This window comes from Manacus vitellinus, unplaced genomic scaffold (genome assembly GCF_001715985.3).
Source record: "Manacus vitellinus isolate BGI_N305 unplaced genomic scaffold, ASM171598v3 scaffold_7_pilon, whole genome shotgun sequence".
NCBI lineage: Eukaryota > Metazoa > Chordata > Aves > Passeriformes > Pipridae > Manacus > Manacus vitellinus.
In genome coordinates this window covers 12,043,196-12,067,766 of record NW_021940813.1, presented here as the reverse complement: position 1 = coordinate 12,067,766, position 24,571 = coordinate 12,043,196, and the positions used below count along the sequence as shown (strand labels likewise).

At 37.2% G+C, this 24,571-nt stretch overlaps 1 protein-coding gene across 3 annotated transcripts in view; it reads right to left on the bottom strand.

Moving 5' to 3' along the window:
• MAP3K15 (mitogen-activated protein kinase kinase kinase 15) overlaps window positions 1–24,571 on the bottom strand; it is an 80,846-nt gene that overhangs the window by 35,798 nt on the left and 20,477 nt on the right. The window contains exons 2-6 of one of the 3 annotated variants that reach the window (XM_018084075.2): window positions 18,429–18,568; window positions 15,173–15,196; window positions 6,907–7,100; window positions 4,216–4,384; window positions 2,815–2,921 (exon numbers count right to left, since the gene is read on the bottom strand). In XM_018084075.2, the coding sequence (XP_017939564.1) occupies window positions 2,815–2,921; window positions 4,216–4,384; window positions 6,907–7,100; window positions 15,173–15,196; window positions 18,429–18,551 (617 nt within the window). In that variant the 5' untranslated portion in view covers window positions 18,552–18,568. Of the gene's footprint in view, window positions 1–2,814; window positions 2,922–4,215; window positions 4,385–6,906; window positions 7,101–10,353; window positions 10,426–15,172; window positions 15,197–18,428; window positions 18,569–24,571 lie in introns of all 3 variants that reach the window. The other 2 variants (XM_018084073.2, XM_018084074.2) reach the window with 2 other exon arrangements.

The window sequence follows — 24,571 nt, the reverse complement described above, 5'->3', positions numbered from 1 at the left end:
ACACAGTAAAACTCAAATTCTCTTTTTTTCCCCTTTTTTTTAATTTCATGGTTTCTTTCTTCCCCCTCAAATCCATTCTCTTCTCTGAGTCCTTCTCTCCACTCCAGTCGTTATAAGGAAGCCTAGTTTTAAACATCCCTAAAAAAAAAAAATCTTCCTGCTTCACAGGTTGCTTTAAAGAATTGGCGTGGTTAAGGAACCAGAACTACACTCAGTGAACCAAACCTTTGTCCAACAAAGTTAGTGGGAATGGATTTCATGGATTTCACCAGGACAAGACTTAGCTCACTCTGTAGGTAACAGGTGGTATAGTCTTCCCTTTTTCAGCGTTTTGCTCACATGTTCCCCTGTATGGTTTGTTTCCATCCATCTATCCGGAGAAGACTATATACTATAGAAAACTCTTTTATCAATTAAAAGTATTCACTAAATGGGATCCACCTTTGTTTCCTTTCTATTTCATGTTGACTTACTGATCTGATTATTTTTAAGTCCTCTATAAACAAACAGATTTCTTGAAGAGCAATGCACAGGGGAAGAAATCAAAGCAAAACAAGCAATTGTGACAATGTTTCCCATACAAATACTCAAAAACAGTAACCTGTTTTTTTTCAACTCTATTTCTATATGAACCTTGTTTATCTTCTGATTTTAGCCTTGAAGCAGCTATCAATAATTAAAAAAAACTCTGATCTCATTGTCACATTGCAGAAGTGTCAGTGAGACAACTTACTCTTGTAGTATAAATACCACCTTTCATAAAATGACTGGTCTTCACATATGCTATTGTTTAATTAACATAATGTACAATATCTTTGTTTACACTAATGAGATGTAATTAATAAATTAATAATAAACTAATTTTATTAGTTATTGCACTTGCATTCTGATTTAAGACCTGAAACTAATTTTTGAGTTAAGACACATTTCAGTCGTGCAATTTGATTGCAGAGTCTTCGATATTTGAAACACTGAATGGGAAAAACAAGACCTTAAATTGGGCTTTGAGACAAGAATTAAATTTACAAGCCTGTAAACAGATATGACAATGAAGAAAAAACAGCTTTTTTACTTTTTTTTCTTCCTCATATACACTTCAGGTGCTTCATGCAAGCCAATTACATAAAATGAGGAGCCCCACAATGTGTTTTTCACTAAATCTGAGTAATCACAGAACAGAACATTTTAAATACCCCAGTGTTTATCAATGGGAATAATTTCCTATGACTGCTATTATTCATAATTACCAGTGATTTTCTACTTGCACCCTGTTACGCCCTTCACCTGCTAATTGCCTTTTTTTATTATTGTATTAGAATATGTTGCTTGTTAAAACACAGCATGCTGAGTTAAGTAGTAGTGACTGCAGCTGTCCTCATCTTTAATATAAGAGAAGACAGAAGTGCCTTGGAAAGAGACTGAAGTTTTCACAGCTCTGGCCTCGCACTATGGCTGGATTTGGGTTTAAAATCTACTGTTTTGAACAGAATTTGGCACACCCTTTGGTTTCTTTGCAAGCTTCCAGAACTTGGTAATTGCAGTCATGGTAAATAAGGCTAATTAGAAAATAGTCCTTACACAGTGCTTGCCTCCCAGTCCAGGTGTACCGATGGACAGAAGCAAACAGCCATCAACATTTGAAACATTCAGTCCTCAATTACACAGCATACCAAAGCTGTGAATACAAATACTGAAAATATTCATGTCGCACATTTGGGCTGAACTTATACCTAAAGATGTGTTCCATTCTATGCCTAAATTAAGATACAATCAGACATAAATCTCAGCTAGGAGGTAACAAGGAACAATGTCTTAAACCAGCCCATGTCTGTATAGAAGAGAGCACTCTCTGCTCTGTTTGTGCGTCACATCCAAATTAATTAGCTGAAGACACTTGAACAGGAATGGCCTTTTGCTCCCTAGGACTCCTAAACAAGCATCCAGGAGGGTGATGTATTCAGACAGCCCAAGCTTGCAAGCAAGCACAAGCCTGTCATCCATTATTAGCCTCTGATATGAGACATGAGAGATGACAAATGGTCTGCTCCGAAAAGGAAAACAGAGAGGAAGACAGTAATCCAGGAGAGGGGCTGTGCTTAAAAACTTGCCATGTGAATCAGGGTACTAGAAATCAGCATGAAAATGTCTGCCTTCCCTACATATAATAGGAAGTGCTTTAGTACATTTCTGCACCGTACCCAGAAGCAGGCCCAGGCTTGCTTTGCTTACGATCCAAGCCAGCTCAGGCTGGTTCTGAGCCAGATGACATGCAGCAAGGCTGAAATGGTGATGAGTCTAAAGTAAAACATCCCTGTCCCTTACCTTAGCACAACTTGTTAACCCAGACCTACACACAACTGTTGTTCAGATTGGGCTTGTGTCCACCTGATGTACCAGCAAAGCCTCAAGGCACCCAGAAGCCTCAGTCCTGTGTCCCTTGTCTGCCATATCACTGGCTCTGTGCAGCACTGAAATAACTCTGACTTGACAATGCTAAGTGAGATCCACTGCCAACAAAACTGTTACAGAGTCCAAGAGGAAATAAATGAATTACTTTCTCTCTTAATTACTTTCTCTGCTGATTATGAACACTGTTCTAGTATACTTCTTAATGAAATTAAGCACACATTAACATTCTGTAGGGTCAGATACAGCTGCTAATTCTGTTTTGCACAGACTGTGTTTTGTTCCTGGGAGGCTCAATCAGTCATACTGAGCAACATTAATGCTGTTCTGTATGCTGAAAGTAATAGAATATTATAGGTAAACACAGTTTTTTATTTTTAAAGATCATCCTCAATCAAGGATTCTTACCGATTCAATGCAAAAGCATAATGAAATTTAATGTTGTGTTGATCAGCCAGATCACAGGTAGGAAGCATTTCCAGTGTTTCTACCAGCTTCACCATAGCATCATAGTCCTGAAATTAAAAAAAAAGAATGAAAGTAGAAGATACTGAAAGCAGAGGAAAGCACCACGAAGCTAAAATGTATCATAACTGTTAAGACAGTTTCTCAGGTGACTGTTCCTAAAAGAGTCAGTGAAACAGCTACAAACGCTGCATAAGGATAAACAGGGATTTTCTCTGTCCATGTCAGAGCTTGCCTCTTCCTCACCACAGTGCCACTGCCCATATTACTGAATGCCTCTAGCTGGTTTGACTGATTGCACTCCCAGCACCAGGAAGCAGAGGTTGATGAGTCTGGCTCTTTCTGGCCTTATTAAGGACTTTTGATGAATGACATTTCATCGGGTCATCGCAGACTCGAGCACAGTTCACTCTGCAGTGTGTCACCCGACTGTACATCACTGCGGCTTCTCAGAGGTAACCCACATGTATATTGCTGAGGAGGCCAGTTCACTGGCATCTCAAATGGCCTCACCTTACTTAATCTGTTTCTACAAGACATGTTTTGAGATGAGTATATTTCTCAAGGCAGACCTTTTGAAAGAATGCAAATGATCACCAGAGACAATCAAAGTGAAGTTGCATAAAGTGCTGCAGGAAAATGCACATCTCAGAATGGAAAGTTGGGTAACATTGGATGATGTGGTCACCCACTGCTCTCACAACCCATTTATACTTATGAAATAACCAACTTAGCTCCTGATGGAATAAAAAAATTCTGGAGAATGGTTGGAACTGTATTTTAAAAGGGATGTCAAACACATAGACTGTCAGTTTGGAAAGACAGCACACAGGGTTATTTAAAAAACTTACTTAAAAAATAAAATTGAGAAAAAAAAGGTGCAGTTATATTTTAAAAGCAGATTAGTGGTTTTTTAAATGATAGTTCTCAATTTGGGCATCTCTGGCCAATACAGCGGTCACAACAAATGCATTTTCTTCATTTCTAAATAAATCTGACTTTGGCAGGGAAGGAGGAAAGGGAAGGAAGGGCAAACCAAGAGCCTTGCTTTGGCAGGGAATTTGTTCTTTTTATTTTTTTTTAAGGAAGTTAAAGATTACTAAAAACAATGGAAGAGACCTGGGAAGGCACCTAATCTGTGTCTTTTGTTCATAGGCAAAATAAATAAGAGTCTCTAGTCCCTTACATACCTCAACAGACAAGTCAAACTGTTAAACAATGCAACAATTGTGCCGATTTAATGGCAGCTTTGAATCACTGTTTAACGAACAATGAAGTACAGAAGAACAAACAAGAGAGAAAGTCCCATGGTGAAATAATCTTCCTTAGTCTTTAGGCACATACCTGAATATCTCTGTAGGAAAGCAGCAGGTTTATGACGATGTCAGAAGTCAGCACTTCAGTATTATCCATACGAAGTTTAATTCTGGCCAGCTCCTTAGCCAGTTCATCTCCCTGGTACTTCTCTCTAGCTTTTCTAATGTCATTTAGCAGTGTTTCTTTATAATACGTACTAAAGAAATGAAAGACAGACATCTGGGAAGAAGACTGTTGGATATTTCTTATGAAATCTGACTATATTTCTAATAAAAAGTACCATTTCCTCAGAGTAAGGTGCACATCAAATGTCTCCAGATTTTTCATTAACTACTTACAAATATTCCACCTTGCCCCACCTCAGAATGTGAGGCTCTCTATCAATATGTTTATAACCAGGATTGTGAGGTAATTTTATCAACAGAGGAAACCTGGGGCATTTCTTTGCCCCATTACTGATCATGACAGACATGGTATTTTGCCTCTGTACCATAAAGAAGGCAGCAACTGGGATAATAAAGTGTCACAAAGAAAGACCAGTGTGATGTAAAGAGGAGGTACATTATTTTATCATAAAAAGAGGAAACAGACTTGCAAACAAGGAAAGTAAAACAAAAGCTAGCCACCAAAAGCCGATTTAGTTGCAATCTCTTTGATGAACATAATACATCATGTGGGCAGGATCTATGTAAAAGCCTCCAGTAAGTGCATCTTATCTACACGAACATCAGTGTGCAATGCAACATCAGAGCTTTTGTAAAATAAAAAGTTGTATTTATATTGCCAAATATGGTAGGTATAAAGGGCCTGGACAAACTACTTAGGGGAAAGTTTATCTGGAGTCTATAGTTCACAAGTTAGCAGATGTCATCTGACAGATACTCAAGTGCATACAATCCCTTTCTTGTTTACAAATGCGTTTTGCAAAGCGCTCTACCTTGCTTAGCAAAAACCCTACACCTAAGCCTGACATATATAAGATATAATCAGAGCAGAAAGGTCACTTCCAGCAAGCACTACTGGAAAGCTTTCAATAGTTGCTTTACTGTCAATGGAGGCTAAGTCTAATTCCACCAGTCTCTTGTTTCTATCCAGCATTGGCTTTCACCAGGCTAATGATAATTAGGCTAATGATAATTAGTCCTTCTTATGCTACCAAACCAAAGCAAATGGTCATACTGGCTAATAGTTTTCAAAAGTAACTGAATTACTTAGGAATGAGAGTCCCACTTTCAAGAATGATGGAACACTTAACATCTTCAAATTTATTCAAGCTTTTGGCAGAAATGAGGTATCATCTAACTACATCTACCTCTTCACAGGGATCTAACACAACAGTATCTAATTCTGCAGCTGTACAAAAGCCTCTTTCAGGCATTTCAGCCTGAAAATAGGAAAGAGAAAAGAGGGTTTACTGTAGGACTTCACAACAGAATTATCAAACCCAAAATAACCACAGCCCTGGTTGTAACTGTCAGAGACAAAGCAGCTTTGGACAGCTGGTGCTCAGAGCATCATTTCGCAATGACACAAACACTAAATGGTACCAAAATTTATTACTGCCAAGGTCAACTGTGCTTATCTAGAAAAATAAACTTATCTATAAAAAGGTCCCCCAACAAAGCCCAAGGTGCTTGCTCTGCATGTGCACCCCAGGACTGTGGACACCCCAGCTGGACTGACACTGGAGCCAGGATGGGCGATCTCTCTTTCTCTCTTTCTTTCTTTCCTTCTCTCTCCCCATCTTCAATTCATCTTTCTCTCTTTCCTTTCACCCTATCCCTTTATCCAAAACCCACTGCCATGTGCTTGTACTAGGAGGTCACAGACTACCATGCCAATTTCCATGCCAAGTGTGTAGTTTACTAATAAACTTTCTAAGCTTTTGCAGACCCTCTGACTATGAGCACCTGGGAATCCTGGGTGCTCCCCTCCTCTTCAGGGTGGGATGTCACAGCACAGTCACTCATGGGATCCCAAGGGTGGGACCACATGAGAAAGGGAGGTTTTTAGGCAAGCCTTTCACTTGGGTGAGATGGCAATGGGGAAACAGAAATCCAAGGGCCCTCAGCGCTACCTCATGCTTCAGACACCAGGAAAATTAAAATCTAGAAGCTCAGTCTCTCCTAGTGTTTTCCAGAAATATGTACAAAACAAGACCACCTGCAGAGTACAGGGTGAGCAGTGGAGAGAGACCTCCTTCTTCAGCCCCAGTCTCAAAACTCCAACAGTCCCTTGTGGAAGCAGCTAAACAATATCCCATTTATTAGGTGATATCAAAAGGTTAATATTTAAAAACAAAACCAAACCATGAAAGTTATATTTGATTGCCCATTGCTGCCATATATATATATTTTATTTGGTGACAGAAAGGGACAGTGTTTGGCTTTGAGCTCTATGAAGAAGCTATGATCTTATCTCCTATTACAACCTCATGCACTGTAATTTAAACTTAAGCACTTTATCTTATCCACGGACTGCCTGTGCTTATTGGAAAGTAATCATAAATCAAACTGCAGCATAACATGGTTAGTTAACTGCAACAGCTGCAGGACAGGAATACAGAAAGTAGTAAAGTTAGCGGCTTCTTTTACCACTATATTAAGCGCAGCAAAAAAAAATAAAAAAATCAGTGCTACTAGAAATTCTGTATCTTTTTTGCATAACACTAAAAAGAGACTATCAAAGGTTCCTGAAGTGTATGTGTTGTAACATTACCATGATGTAACATGAACATCCTTGAGAAGGCTGAGAAACTTGTCCACCAGTGGGACACAGAGTGGCCCCAGGATATTGTCCCAGCTGGGTTGCATGTACTCAGAAGCTCTTCGTTGGGCATCACTTTCACAGCAAAAGTAATCAGCACAAGGTGTGACAATGTATGGAATAAAATAATAGTTGCCACTGGAAGCCTAAAATAAAAACAGGCAGCATTTAGAAAACAAATGAAAATGGAAATATACTTGTGTGTACACAGAATCTTCTGCTGTCAGAAAAACCAACCAGAGTAGTGCTGGTGCACTACGAAGTGTTAGTGCACTGTTAAACACAAGATTTGCAAGCTTTAAAAGGAAATTTCTGTGGAAGAATTACAAATATTAACAAGGGTGATGAATAAGGGTCTAGGTTTGTTAAGGGACAATACAACAAAACTGTTAATTTTTTTTTTTTTTTATGTGATGTACAAATCCTATTAGGGTCTGTTACCAGCTAACCTTCTGTTTTCAAATTTTTTGGGTCAGACATGTACTTGTATCCTCTAGGCTCACTCTGTGCTAAGAAAGATATGATGTAGAGCACCCCACGAAGAGAGAAATAGAGAAACATAGGCACTGGAAGGACTATAGAGATGTTTAATCCAGAACAGCCTACAAAACATCTGCTGCATGCTACATCAAACATGAAACCAACCAAAACCCAAAAGTTGGAAATATTTTGTAATACATGTAGTACTTGTAACACAAAATTCTAGAATTAAACCCCAAAAAACCTTAATATGCAACATAAAATGTGTAAACTTGGTCAAGGTACTGAAATGGGAGAGAAAATGCCCTTCAGAGCCCAAAACCAGGAAGTTCAGAGTCTTTAAATCCTAAGAAAGACCCCAAAAAACAGACCACTCTGAACTTTTCCACAGCCAGTAGAAGTTGTATCTATGAGTTACGAGAACTCTCTGCTGTTTAGAAGAAAAGTAAACCTTACATTTCAGACAGGAGCACTGTAGCATGGGTCAGTATGATACATCTACCACAATCACCTACCACTAAATGCCCTTCAACCACCACCTTGGAGGTATCAAGGCACTGAACTTGTACAGCAAAATCATACCTTTCATTTTTTTCATATCATCTAAGCCTGCAGAAAAGCCATAGCCATTTAAAGTCACCTTGAACAATGGGAGAATGCTGAGATGATGAAAAGAATGGATATGAAGATGGCACGTCTTTATTTGTATTAATAAAATAGACAAGAGAAGTAAATTGTTCACAGGAACTTAAAAATGTAGGCCAAGTATTTACTAAAAATACAGATTAAAAAACTGTATCAGTACATCCTGTTGCTGATCTGTGTTTGTGTCAAGTCACATTCCTTCCTTACAAATCCTATAGTACATTCTATATACTATATATTGGTACTACATTATAGTACCAATATAATTACCTGTTGGATTGTTATCTTTATTTCCTGCTAAAAAAGTCGGAAGAAGTCCAACCCAAATCACCAATATGTTGAAACAATTTAGTCCTAAGTTTATTCAAATAAACACTAACTTCAGCGCAATGCAAAAGTTGCTTGTGTATAAACTCTATTCTTAAACCTGTAACAGCAAATTAGCTCTTTCTGCAATGAAAAAAAAAATCCAATTTGAAAGTGTGATGTATCTTGTGATGCAAAGAGAGCTGCAGTTATCTACTGAAAAAGCAAAGCAATTTTCAGAAAAAAATTAAATTACACACGTGAAACACTGTATTAATCTTATCCAGCCAACATATCATCTACTTGACTTAGGTTTCTTGTCTTTTTGCATAGTGAAATCTCTGCAATTAAACCCACATTTTTATACATAACAAACCCATTTTTGTGTGCAGAAGTCAGGAACCCTGCACATATTTGAGCACATCACCTTGTCTGAAAAGCAATCAGCTCCAATTTTCTAGCTTCTTCTATCCAATATTACATATAATAAATTATAAAACTGCTTCATATAGACTGTGTGGCCTTTTTAAGAGAATCTTTCTTATCTTCATTACGTAAAAAAGCAGTCCATCTATTTTTCTTATGCTAACAAGAGTTAGAGATGGTTGAAAATACTACCCTTGCTTTTTCTGATCTTCTACTTAGGATGCTGGTCTCTGACACCAAAAGCTAATAATTTTAAAAATAATGTCTTGTCATACACCAACTATTGCTTTTTAAGATAATGAATACATGGCTTAGATATATATGAAGTAACATATATAGCAATTCTAGCTGCAAATATACATAAATTATAATCTATAAATTATGACATTAATTGTAACAGAATTATAACTTTATAGCTTACAAAGGCTGCAGGTTGAGTTGGTTAATTTCAAGATTAGTAGCTAAGCTATTTTCATTATCTGATTTTGAGAAATTTTTAAGTTAAAAATTATAGCCAAGCAGACTAAAAAAAAACCCAAAACCTCTCAACAGCTCATCTTCCAGCAACTAATGTATGCCCAGTATGCTAGCAATGAAACTTCTGTATTCAATCACATTTTAAAATCTACCACAAAACGTTTAAGAACATAAAAGTTTAAGAACATAAAAAAATCAACCCAGGAAACAACTGCAAGTAAGTTGAGAGAGGGACCTGTTCTTCAGTATAAATGGTTAAAGGAATTAAGCAGAGAGCCGTGACTTTGCTGAAGAGCTGAAAGAGTGAGGCCCACATAAGACATTTTTAGGCAACACAGGCCAAAAACAGAGTGATTTTTGTCTTAAAATACTCTTCTCAACATTTTGCTAATGCTGTTAAAAGTGAATTGTTGACCTTAATAACATAAACAGGTTTTTTTCAATTGTACTGCTACAGTTATTCCAATGCAACTGTCACTTTGTGATAGAGATGTTACACTAGAATTAAAGGTGGTTTTTTTCCAAATAAATAATTTTGAGTAAAATTTGTAGAGCCTAGCTAATAGAACAATTATTTTTCTTGAGCCATACTATTCACTTTGCTGCTCATTCAGGAGTATTAGGAGTGCTTACTCTATCTTACAAAGCAGTTAGAAGGAAAACACAGGGTAACAGAAAATGAACTGCATTCACTCGAGTCACAAACTCCTGAGTGTTCAGGGAGTTTAATTCACCATTGTCTCCAATATTATGATTTTCACCATTGTTTTCTGTGACATCTTGCAATACAAGTGACTAAGCTAATATAAACCTCTAAAAAATACTTCCTCTTTTAAAGTTGAATATGTGCTATATTTTTATGTAAAGACTGTAAAGAGAGATTATCACAAGACAAACATTCTAAATGCCTGGCATCTAGCTTGCAAGGACCACGTACTCCAATCATCCTGAAGGAAAGACCCTGCCAAGTATGATCCTTAAATTATCCTTATACATTTTTATAGAAACACAGTAAAAAGGATGGCATATCTATTCAACAGAAAGCAGATTTTAAGTGATACATACTTTGCCTATTAGATTACCACTGTGGTACTCGGGAGGTACTTGAACCCGAAGAAAAGCTTTGAGGTTGGCAACCTACTCCAAATTGAAATAAAACAACACAGAGGAAAACACCACCACAAAACACCATAAGAGTCAAAGACAGACATGACACATGAATAAAGAAATAATTAAAGAAAGAAACAACAGAAAATGAATACAGATATTTACAGCAAGACTATATTTACAAGGCCCAGAAAACAGGTCAATACTTTGTCACCCAGAATGTAAGTTTTGTCCTATCTACATGACATGTCTATACCTCTCCCTGTGTCATCATTAAGATGCTTTCAAGCCTTCCATCTATGAACCTGTCAGACTCATTACCTGATTAATTAACTATATTCCAACCACTATGGATTGCCTGAGACAGTAATATTTCTATCAAAACTAACTTTCATAAATAAATTTAAAAGACTTTGTTTTCTTTATCAAAAGTAACAGTGGCATATTTTGAGATTAGAAGCATTAAAAGTAACATTTGCTGGGTTACTCATTGCCTTTGTGCTACTTTACATCCAAAAGAAAAAAATATTTTATTTAAGATGTTCCTACTCTTTCATTCTGTGCCCTTTTACAATCTCTTTTAACACTTCTGCTACCTAAGGCCTTTTTAGAAATATATCATTAAAAGACTGTATCATATAAGCTTTTACACACTGTAAAAATAATTAGAAAATAAAAAATATTATTACTACTTTGTAATAATATTTCTTTGGATTACTAAATTCATATAATGTAATCATACTTCAGAGTCTTGGCTCTCATTTCAATCTACTGGGACTACTTAATTGGAGAATATGAATCCAAGTGCCAAAATCTTTCTATTTAGTTTTCTTCAATGTTCATTGCCTTGAAACAGTATATACAGTCTAATTTATACAGCTACTGAAACTCTGAATAGACTTTCTGCCAGTTACAATAAAAAGTGATTTTTCAACATAAAAATTCCTTGTGGCAAGGATAAATTGCAATGCAGTTCCCTTTAGATCAAGAAGAATTTTTTCTAATGACTCCTCCATGGTCCAGACATTATTCTCTGCTTCCTATACAGGATTTAATGAAAAATAACTATTTAAATCTCTGAAAATACTTCATCAGGCCCACAGGCCTAAGTATACTATAATAAACCTTTTGGCTTAATAGCCAGCCTACTTTCTTTAAATACCTTCCCTGAACACATTTAACAGGGTTATTCAAATTTCTTCAGGTATACCATCAACTAAAGAAAAATTAACTATTAAGTCTTTCTCCTTATTGTTCTGTACTTGCCAAAATAATTTTTTCCAGAGTGGAAAGTTCTAGTTTGTCTTTTCAATGCCTCATTCAAACAAATTGAATGGATCAAAGTATGTATCTCAAACCATGTGCAACTAATGCTCAAGTTGTTGCCAGAAGGACTGTACATTTTGCTACCTGACTCCACCAATTTTTTAAAAGCCCCTTGTGCACTCTTTTCTTCACTCAATCTTGAACTTTTTATATTCATCATTCCTTAAAATCCTGTTGAAAGAGATGAAATTTCCTTTCTGAAAAATTATAAAGTATCAAGGATGGCAACAAATGTTTCATCAAAACAGCTTTCCCATGGATTTTGACTATTACAATGCGTTTGGGGAAAATTATTTTTTTAACCTTTTGCATTTGAAAATCCTTGAAATTTCATTTCAAACCAATGTTTGTCTGACATCTAAAGAAAATCCAAAGCACAAGCCCATTTTCCATAGATACATTTTTTTCCTCTACCTTTTAGTCCATTCTTCCATAATGGCACAGGAAAAAACCCATTCTACAAGACTGCAAATTTGCCACTAATGTTATTGATAATAATTTTTACAGAAAATAGGAAGGTGTGCAATCCTTAGTAAAATTAACAGAAAACAGTCCTCAAAGCTCAGATGAGCTCTACAGAAGGAAATCTAACTGATGGGACACAGAATCTTGACCTTGAATTTCATGCCAGGGCAATTCTTTCTTGGGACCTGAACTCCCACATCCAATAATTCTTTCCTTTTGCATCCAAGTATGCAATAAATTATCAATACAGAATTTTAATTGCTTGTTTAGGGGAGTCAAGTAGAACTGAATCATATTTCCCATCTTATCCCCGAAACCTTCATTCCTGCATGGTGGAAGGAAGGAAGTTCTCCTACTCTCACACTCTTTTTTCAGACAGTAAGCTATTAAATCTCTCAGACTCACACCACTGCAGCATGCTGCTGCATAATTTTCACTGTCAGGTCAGCTGTACTCAGGTCAAATCTCAAATGAATTGTTGACCTTTCTTTTTTCTACGCATTGTTTTCAGTTTTATGTACAGTTTCCTTGCTCTTGCCTCCTCCTCAATGCTGAATTAGAATAATATTTTCTTTACATGGAAAACATCCACTCTCTTCAAGGCTTAGTTGTACTACACAAAAGCAAATAGCCCCAGACAACACGCTAGTCATTCACCTTCTCTGCATCCTTAGTGTGGATCCACATCTGTTCTAGGCTAAGATTTTTCACCTTTGTAGATGACTTGACATTTGCAGGATAAATAGCAAAGGTGAGGGCAGGGAAATCTCAGAGAAAGCTCCAAGCTACAGCAGCCAGCACAGAAAGTTTCACTCTTGCTGCTGGAACAAAGGTGTGCTGGGCCTGGTAACAACCCCAGTTGTTCCCCTTTCCTTACATACCGTGCAGATGCATGGAGATAGAGCTTGTAAAACACAGAGAGGACTTCTCCAGCAAGGATATTCCTGTGGCTACCACTACAAGGCTTAGCAGATTGAGTATCTATCCTCTTTCCAGCGTGCCTCCAGCCCCTGATGAAGAGTGCATTTAAGCTCTGTCTGCTGTTCCACAGTTGCAGCAGAGGCATATCCATACTTTTTGATCAGGAAAAGTGACAGGAAAGCACAAAGCCCTAGTAAAGGGGTATTAACTGCTGTATCTAATATTCAGCAATTAAACTGAAATGGTTATCTAACTACATACTTGACTGGACCCAATAAATTCATGGCAATTCTGTGCCTCCTTGATAAGCACAGCAAGCCTCATTAGCAATTAACTTCAAACAAGATGTTGTCCATAGGGTTGTCAAATATTTAACCAAACAATGAAGCAGTGGCACCACATTGGATTAGCAGTAAACTGCAAACCTCTTATGACAACTCAGTGGATTGGAAAGGAGGAAAAAGCAATTGTCTGTTTGAAGTCAGCTTCAACTTAGAAAAACATTGTTTTAACCTATTAACTATTTAGCTTGCTAATAAGTTTGTTCTAATTTCTGATTAAAAAAAACTGAGGAAAGAATGAAATATTGGAGTACATTTATCTAATAAAAGAAAATATGAACGATTTCAAATAACACAAAAGGGTCAAGAATCCATTCTTGATATTAAAAGTCATTACTTTTTTTCCTCACTGTATTTTACTCACAACTGTTTTCTTAATTTAAGCACTTGAAGAAAGTAGATTAGGCAATCCCCCCTTTTTAAAGGAGGGATCAGGATCCTAGTTTAGGGATGTCTCCCTGCCCCTTTTGCTAGCCACATGGTGTTTACAGGTCCAATACCAGGCCCTGCTGTAGAAACCATGTCACTAGAACCAACAGCATAAAGCTGTTGGGGGGGTTTAGACTGGGTATCAGGAAAAAGTTTTTCACCCAGAGGGTGGCTGGGCACTGGAACAGGCTTCCCAGGGAACTGGTCAAGACTGTCTGAGTCCAAGAAGTGTTTGGACAACGCTCTAAGGCACACGGTGTGATTCTTGGGAATGTCCTGTGCAGGGCCAGGAGTTGGTCTTGAAGATCCTCATGGATCTCTTCCAACTCAGCATATTCTGTGATTCTATCTTTTCTTCTCTTCAGTGTGAAGGTAAATACCTCCTTTTTTGGAGAAAGAATTTGCCAAAAGAAAAGACTGCAGGCTGCTAACCTGATTGCACTAGGTTGAACTTGCTACTGTCCCCTTTTCCTTTACTCCATTTCTGGAATTCCCACCAAATAGCTCAGGCACAATTCTCCCTCTTGCTCTGGAGGGGAAAACACATGCCTGTGAAATTTTGGTCATCCACCAGCTGATGGACAGTAGCAATTACAAGCAAATCTGCCTCATTCTGAGTCCCCCTTAACAAAACTATAGACCAGTAAAAGCAGTTCCCACCACACAGGTCAAACTAGTTCAAAGATCACCAGACAGCCAGGAAGGATGACCTGCATTTACATTTGCTGAAAGAGATCTATCTTTAGCCTTAATGCAGCGCTGTGGGCCAAGTATAAACAGCAGCTCAAAATAAACTGCTGTGACTAATGCATTATTTCTTCTAGCTCTCTTTTAAATTATTATCAAACTCTAAGACCATTTTATTATTTTATTCCTACTTGATATTGTTCTGAAGAAAATAAAAGTATATGGTGAACGGAGGGAAAAAAGAAAGGATAAATGGAAGTTTAAGAGTTTTGTAAATTCAGCAGTCCTCAAAATAAAGTGTGGAGGATTTAATGAAAGTAACCACTGACATGATGTGAAGTATGACAAAATATACAACTGCATAAGATATTGTGGCATATTTCAAAAAGCCTAAAATAACACCAACATTTTATCTTAACTCAGACTTACTTGTTTGGTTTTACTTGCATTAGCGGTAAGAATATTTTTTTGGGGGAAATAAGCTTTTTTTATATTTCTAAGTAAATCTGTGAATTTGTAAGGAAGAGAATGGGTATACAGTAGTATTTATTACATTAATGTAGTATTTCCATTTTGTGTTTTAAAATGAATGTGGATTTAATACTTACTGTGTTTTTCTGAGACACCATATCCTGTGGGGAAAAGAGAGAGAATAGAGATGTTTAATTGTTTTTACTGGGAATTATTATTTCCAATAAAAATCACTGCTATACATATATACATGTAGATGTTTTCTTCACAGTATAAGTCAGATTTCCTGACACAGTAGATTTCCAGTAAAGGGATAGAACATCAAGAAAAGCCATAAAAATTAACAATTCAGCAAAGAAACCTGTTTGAAGAAGTGCTCAGAATATAAAGAAAGTTGTACTTGCCAGTAACTGGAGTTCATCAGACTGGGCACACCCAGACACACTCTGGGCATCTGTGAGACAAAAGCATTCAAAGCTGGAGGGTTTTTCTCTCTGAAAGGGTATCCCCTTCAGATACCTAAGCCCCTTTCCTACCAGATTGGCACAGATCAACACATTCCTCCTACACCCTAATTCTTTTCACCTTAAAATCTAAAGAAAGATGTCGAAACTGTGAAGCAGATGATAAACTAATGGGCATGTAAACCAGACCTCAAAGATTTCAGTTGCCAGTAAGTAACCTTCTCCTCTTTTTAGTGATGGATTACATGCCCAATGAACACTGCTCAGTCAAACTGAAGAGATCATCAGGTAAGCCATGCTACAAATATTAGACGTAGACTTGTTTCTAAGTAAGGTTATCAATATAATTTAATGAAATGTGCTCTGAAAACCTAAGGTCATTCTGCTTAGCAACTTCACATCTGAAAGCCTGAAATCCACTTGGACTGCACAGAAATGATCATGCCAACACACCCTTTTCCTCAACAACAGACAAAATATCAGGAGCCATCTAAGAGATTTAGTTCTGCAAATACGACCCTCTTGACAGCCAGATTACATAATCTTCTATGTCCTCAGAACTAGATTGTTTTGGAAAGAATATTGGTGAAACTAAAGAGACAACTCCTGGGACAATTTCAGGATGGGTCATAGGAGATAATCTACATAAAGTCAGGCTGCCTGAACTTCACAGATCTTCAGCAGAAGTAACAGCAGACATGAATACAGCCTTTGTAACACTTAGGCTAACCATTCCTAAGAGGTGTGCACAGCAACCTAGATCCAAACAAAGTAACAAATTCCTGAAGGGAAGGAAAAAAGTCCTGACCAAATTAGTCATAAATGTGAGAACAAAGAACCATCGGCAGATGGTTCAAAAATACAGAATTACTCATTAACTTAAAACTCCTTAAACCCAATAAAATACATCAGGAAAAAAGTGATGGAAGGTTTAGACATCTGAAATATCACATATCTGAAATTTAATGTCTACCAAGCTAAGCTAATGTCTATCTCCAATAGAGCCTTACCTACTGCAGATAAAGATCTTTCTCAGCAGGAGAAACTGTGTGAAATGTGTCATGGACGGTTCCTGGCTGAAATACCCCAAGAACAATACCTGCCTACTTTCTGAGGTATTCCTAAGAAAGCAGTATTAGCATATTTGAATGCTACCCAGTGCTGAACTGGGGTTCAGTTGCAGAAGAGATACCAAGGACAACAGGGTAGGACTGAACCCTGAACCAGTGTCCTGCTTAAACTACTCTAGCACTTGATACAGAAGATCTTTTCTGCTTGGTTCCAGGAACTTACATCGAGCTTTATGATCCCACAGTAACACATGCTAGGGACCTATATAGGCCAAAGAGGTCATCCAAACAACTGAGAGATGAGGAAGATATCAGTGCCATTGACAGAGGCACTGAAGAAGAGACATGAAGACAAAGATAAAGCTTTTCTAGCTTTATGTGACCCAGTCACGTTCCAGTGTTCCCAAGTCCGCAGACTTGAGCTTTACATCCTCAGAAAAAAAAAGCCTTACAACTGACAGTACAAAGACTTGCAAGTTCTGACAACAATCAATCTGAAGAGCCAATCAGATGGATGTAATCCTGGAGATCATTCAGCACTCCAGTTATGGAGCAGATGCTTGAGTGTGTGCTTGGCACCAAGTGCAGAAATCAAAGCCATCCTCATCGGGCAGTGACAAATAGAAGACGATTAGCCTGTGCTTGGGAGAACCAAGTTGATCAGAACATCAGAGCAACAGCATAAAAGAAAGATAGAAATGTGCTGATGAAAACCAAAAATGAAATATTTCATTGCAGTCAGGTGTACTACCAACACAGGATGAAAAGCTGCATTCCTGCCCATCCAGATTAGCTGGAGGAACGGAAGACATGCCAGCATACCTTAGCTCATATCCGTATGGATAACCTCTTTGAGCAAGAGTGTGAGAGGCTCCAACTCTTAAGCTCTTGTGACTCCAGGTCACATGGAATGTGAATGTGTATGTGGACCACTGCAGGAAGAAACAAGTAAGGGATACTAAATACATGAGACTAAAATCAGTGACATTGAGATCAGAAAAGATGAATGAGAAGTTGTGACAGAACGGATCTTTTCTGGGGAAGAAAGAAGGAGACTTAAAATTAAGATGAAACAATATTCTTACAGGATCAAGAGAGGTTGGAGAATTCCAAAAAGGATTTTTGGACATTGATGGTGTGAAAAAAGCAAAGTAGCAAGGGGCAATAACTCAAAATAAGAAAAGAAAACAACAAAGCAAGAACACTGCTGCCCTCAGTGAAGGCAGCAGAAAATGGATGATATTAAAAGCAGAAATAGATGGCACTGAGAAAGGTAGAAACATCCACAACCTATGACTTGCATCCAGAACAGCAGTTTCAGGACTTAAGTGTATACCATGTATTATCCTACTATAAAAATGAACGACAGTTCTATAAAAAGATTTGGCAAGGATCTCTTTTAATCTTCAAATAGCAATAAAAAGGAGATTCCTGTAGTTTTAGCTGCTCAGCACCTAGGGAATACAAACCTCCTCTGACAGAAGTGCTTCAATAATAGGAGTAGGTTGCAATACAGCCCTTGTTCAAGTGTCCTGATAATACAAACCATAACTTTTTTTTTACATGTACTAAAACTAAGAGGGAAAGGAAGAAAAAAATCAGACCTGCACTCTCACTTCCAAGTCTAACCATATGAAGCAAAATCAGTACCACATTACAGAACTTTTCTCATAAAAAAGCTTTTATACTGTTCTAATTATTAGCATTTTTGCTAGCAACTGTTTCTTCTTATCATGATTCTGTGATGTAGCTCTCAGGAAATTACATTCAGTGGAAGTTTCAGAAAACACAAACATTTGTAGATTCGGGTATTTAAAGATATTTCTGAAATGAAGCAGATTTTCAAGTGAGAACCTTACTTTGAGAGACTGAGCAGTGTCAGCATCAGTGTCATGGTAAAGTATAACATTATTAGCCATGTCAAAGCTTTCACGCACGCCAAGGTGGTAAAACAGTGATGGTTGCTTGGAAATATCACTCATGTCCACAACTGCAACATCTGAAATGAGAAAAGTGGAAAAGAAAATGCTAAAAAATAATAATCTTAAAACCAACTTTATTCTTACACAGGATTTAAAACAAATCCTGAAATTACACGTACATTTGGGAAAGACAAAATCAACATATTCAAGTAAGGATCATTTCCTCGTGGCAAATTTTAACATGAGAGAAGTAAATTATGCCATTCATATAAAAGACATGAACCTACTCATTAAATTATCACAATGTTACAGTAACTGGAGGCACAGTTTTTGGATCCTGCTTGAGGTTTGGAAACTACTGCATCAGGAACAGCCTAGGAGAAGAAGCGCTTTTGCACCTGCTCTCTGATCTAGGCCTGACAGCCTGAATACCCAACAGGACAGAAAGCTTCAAATGTTCAGATGGAATCTCTAAGAATTATAGTGCAGAAGAAAATTAGGGGAAACTGTCAGACCAAGTTTATCTTGAGAGGCTAAGGTTTGGAGAATGGGAAATTCCTAAACAGTAGAAAAAGAAATTACTGTGAAAGTTGACTCTTAAAAGCTACAGGCAAGATGTTGAAGATGAAGGGCACAGGAAGGAGGGAATTCAACCACAAGTAGCCAGAGCAAGACCTCCGCTGCTCTTGGCTAGTGTTCCAGTCAGAAATGGAAGTTAAAAAGTTTACATCAGTGGAAGACGAGCTGTACAGAGAGTTAAAGAGAAATACCCCATATTATGCAGAACAGCTGAGATACAGGTAAAAGATTCTGATTTCACCATTTTGTTCTCACATAAATCTAAAGGCCAGTACAGAGAAGGGGTAACTGGAGGACACTTAATGCTGAGTTTTTATTCCTTGATCTTTGTCTCCTATAGCTACCTAGGAAAATTTTGCTTTAAAGCTTTTTAAAAAAGGTCTGTATCTATATGTCTGTCTGCTTTCACCACTATGGGATAGACAGATGAATTTAAATCTATGTATTCATAAGACTAGAGCCTTGGCATCAAAACCATAGGGTAGTCTGAGGCTCAAAACAGATTGCAGAGACTCAGTGCAGCTGGGCAATAAATCCTACATCTCTGAAGGGGTACAGACTGTGTCTGTACATATGGGGAAAGACAGAGAAGGGTGAGTTGCTAGTAAACAAGAAAGCTAAAAGCAGGTCTGATGGCTCAGACCCAAATGCAGCAGTCAGTTAACCTTGGTGTCACCAAGGTTACGCACCACAAGAATCAATAGTACATACTTAGTATGCAAGTTCTTGGAAAAACCTGCAATGAATATACACTCCTGTACAATTCCATCAGGCTATTCTAACATACCACATCGGGGTCAGCCAGTCCCTCTGGTTACTGTGAGACTCCTATTAAAGCCTAAGGAATATTTTGAGTCCAAACACCTGTCTTAAGACCAAAACATCACCATTAAAGATCAAAAAAAAAAAAAAAAAAAAAAAAAAAAAGAACTAAACCAAAAGACCCCAAACCCCCAAACCCAACGAAACTCACAAAAAATCCAAACACGCCTTCCCCCCACCCCATCAAAGAAACAAAACCCCAACACAAAGTCATGGCAGGAAAAAATCCTCTCATTCCTATGCAACCTCAAATCCTGCACCATCTACTGATGATCTTTCCAGTTCCTGTTTGGCCAGTTCTATACAGTATGGACAAAATTCTTAGTGTATTGCACACTGTAGAGTCACATCAACTGAGAGAGACTGAAGAAGTAAACCCCAGCTCCATAAACCCAACCATATCTAGACTATCCCCATATTACAAAATCATTTGGAAAACATAAATAATCTGTAAAACAAAAGTTAAGAGAAATTAATAAGCAAACAGAGAATCAAATACCATATAGGGAAAAATATTAGGAGCTTGTATGGTTTGCAGTGCTTGTATAAATTGTTTTTGTGGAACCAGAGTGCTGTGAAATCAAAATCACCATCCTGGTATGAGAATTCAGACAATAGGTTCATACAGCGTACAGATATTGCATTTTACAATACAATGTGAGCAATGATTTGTAACAGCGTTCACTGAAACAAGGCTATACAAAGTTCATTGCCACATCTGGTCTACAATGAAATTTGTCTTCTGTTGATTGCTGCTCCGTAACAATGTAAGTGGTATCAAAACCACATTAAATAGACGTAAGAACAGAAGTGAGCACCTGCATTAAAAAGGATGATTATTCATCACTTAGATATTAATCCACACTGATAAAAGAAGATTTATGAGAATGAGTTTTTCTTGCTTGTTTACATCTCACAAACAGGTATGACTAAGATAAAATACAATAAAAATAAAACAAATTGAGGACTAGCAGAGATGAAGATGGTATCACAAAAATAGGCATGCAAGTGAAAAAAAGCCCCAGGAAGAAAACTAAACAGTTTCGGTCTGGTCATGGAAATCAAGGGATGACACAAAAGTAAATGACAGCAGACAGAAGCAGAGCATCAGAAGTGCTTGTGGCCGTGGGCTAGAGCAGAGATGAGAAGCTGCATTCCCACAGAGCTCTCCAAGCCCTCCTCCACCAGTAACAGCAGCAAGCTTAGAGCAGGGAGGAAAGAGATCTACTTACAAACCAGTTTTACTAATGTGCTATTGAAATGTAGCTTGAGTCCAGTGGGCCCCAAAATAATGCAAATTTGGATGGAGAAGAGATGAACAACAGTAAACACTTATTAAAGAAGTAGAACCCTAGGATGTATCCAGTGCATGGAGTGCCAGAGCACAGCATCCAGCGTTACTAGATGCTGGGTCTAAGCATGCTCCCCACCACTGCTGTTTTCAGAGGTACATCTCTCTCCTTGGTTTTGTGAATCCTTCAGTGAACAAAGCTCATATGTGCCACCACAAATATTTCTGGTTCAATTGTCTTGGATTTTTCTTATGATTTATACTACAATTTTTCATTTACAGTTCCTTAAAGACAGACAGGGGGCCCTGTACTTCAACCACATATTTACTATGACTGATAAGAGAGAGATAAGAATTCCCTTAAACTTCCTGAGATACGTGAAAAGAAATACTATAACACTAGTATCTGCTTTGCACACCTTGATTTATGAATAAAAACATATGTCAATCAGCCTTCATCCTCAACCCCCATCCTCCATAACAGGAGAGCCTGTTCAGTCAAATATACTTCTGGACTTCCCTTTCCAGATTTAGGTTCAACCTCCTCCATTAGATAAGCGTGAGGCAAAAACTAACGCCAACTTTTATCAAGTCTTACAATGCATGAGAGATTTTATATAATAATGAAACATTTCACGCAGATCTAGCTGACCAATGGATATGGTTCCCTATGTTCAGAAGGAAAGAGAGCGGGGGAAGGCACAGCCCCTCTGCAAAGACAGAAGGTTTCCAAGCGAAGCCCAAAGATCTATACAATGTATCCGCCAGAGGGTGTGGAGGGGTGGGGATGTGCTTAATGTTGCATATGACCAGTTTTGGATGATCTGGAACAGCACATTTAAACTCATCGCTTTTTTGCTGCAGCAGCAACTCATGTTCAAAAGAACATTTCCTAAGCATAACAGATATTTTCAACTCTTCCTATTCTCTCATAGTTGCGCATAAAACTATTTTCTTTCTGAAAACAGTTCATTTTTGTCACAAAGCCCCAAACTGATCTCACTTTATTGAGTATCTGCAGTTCATTTGTCTGGGTTTTGTTTGTTTCCATCATAAAATGATTAAGCTATGTGTGTACTTTGAGTCCATTAAGGCAATTCATCAATATTCCTAGCACAATCTTGATTAGGTCTCTGCATTGTTGCAGCAGATGACACATAAATAGTTTCTTACACTAGTATGTCTTAAGAGACCACAAATGAGGATTTCATATCATTATTTGTGGTAAAACAAGTGACTATAAAACTTATAAATAATTCAACAGGGAAAAACATTATTACAGATGTTAAAACCACAGGACTTATTTCTCTAAAATGCACTCGAAGGCATCACATAACTTAACGATCTAAGCAAATCACAAGTCTTCACATGGCTGTTCTATGATTTATGGCATTGTTAGGAAAACCAAAAGGACAATTTTAGCACCAGGTTTTGGGATCTCTAAGTGAAAAAGTAGTAAATGGGAGAAAATCAATAAAAAGCCGGAAATATGTTGAAAGTTAAACAGAATCAAGGAAGCCTAACAGAAGAAAAATTCAAAAAAAGTCTGTACTGCCTTCAAATTCTAATCTAAGACTCCATCCAGCCTTATCCATGTGAAGAGCAAAAACCTTACTCCATTATTATGGATTCATTATTTTACAGTATTTAGAACCTTTCTATACATAACTGATTTAAAAAAAAAAAACAAATTAACATGATAATAAAAACATTATTGGAGGAAAATGCAGAACTCTGTCTCTTGTTATTCACTAGCATCCTGCAAATTATGAACCTTCAGATTAGCATCGCTTCAGATTATTAGCTATTTGCATCAGTGTCCTTCATCATTAGTACGTAAACAAACGTGTTACTCCTTGAAATCCACTGGAGGAAACTGTCAAGTTCTTCAGAAGAACAATGACAAATAAAAAATCCTTAACTTCAGAATGCATATTCATTTTCTTTTCTGCATGGTCCTTTAAAGGAGAAAATATCAAAGTTTTTACAGGGTAACAATTATGGTAAAATCTGGTGTATTTGAAAACCAGGAACCCTTTGCATCTTTCACTTAAGCTAAAGCAAAAGGCACACCACTCTCAACTTTAATATACCCCATCCTCCCAGAAACCAGGGAAGGGAATAGCTCAAAGCAACAAAGCACATTAGTAGTAACTACCAAGAGAACTACTGAAGTAATTTTTCAGCACAGTTTTTTATACCAGCAAACTGTCAGTGCCTTTCATTACACCCTAAGCACAGGCAAATATTAATGTAACACCACTGTCAACATTCGTGCTGCTATTGTGACTCTTATAATGAATCAAGTTTTATTAAAATCTTACTGCTCTAAAATCATGTTATTCAGTAAAAATCTGCTTATTTTTCTTAAAAAAAAATTGTTCCAATCACAATCACATTCTAAAATACAACACTAAAACTAAACTTGCCTTAGAAGCTAAAACACCCATGAAACATAAAGATGCAACTTTTTTTCTAAATTTAGGCATTTACAGTATTTCTATTCAACCTCTTCAAGTTTGCAGTATTATAGCATAAACTCTGCTAACTTCATTGGTTTGCTATAGGACAAGAATTGGTCAGAAAAATAAAAAACAACTAGGTAGGAATGATTTATCCTGCAATACAGACTTGTATATATTATAACCACATTAAATACCATTTTAAAAACTATTTCCTCTATTTCAGACTAAGCTTAACTTCTTGTAGATTAAAACCAAGTGCTGCACATTTGTATAAATACTAAAACTTAAATTAACTGTTATAGTTTAGAAATTGCTTACAAGGTACCCTTAAGAAGGATGCTTGTTCTTACAATCCAATCAACTTTTGCACAAGAGTTCAGCCGTGGCTGGTGTTTGACTACAAGTTTCAGCCTACTCCTTACTTCAGAAAAGGAAACACAAGCATGCAAACTGGATGTCTGAAACTTTTTGCTGCAGCAAGGGCACTTCCGTTGGAAGGGGTTTTTAGTTCGCAGGCCAAAGGAAGCGACTCAAAGAACAGGAAATTTAAGAATTAAATTAGTTATGAATCATCATATTAATCTGGGAAAAAAGATTTCCTTCTGTTCACAGATAGTAAGCACCAAAGAAAAAAAAAGTTACATTTTCAGATTTTATTAATGACATCAATCACAAACTGGAGAATAAAGGTAACTTGAATACTGGCCAAATAATTTTTAATTCACTATTTTAAAATTTTTATTATCTTAAGAGAGAATTTGATTCCGACTGTGGTATATTATCCGTACACATACACTGACTATAAAATGAAGTAAAATCTAAACCTAGATATATCTCCCTTTTGACAGCTCCAGTGTTTGTTAAGTGCTTCAGGAATTCTGAAAACCCAGGCATCAAATGGCAAAAATTCTGAAATGTGTCTT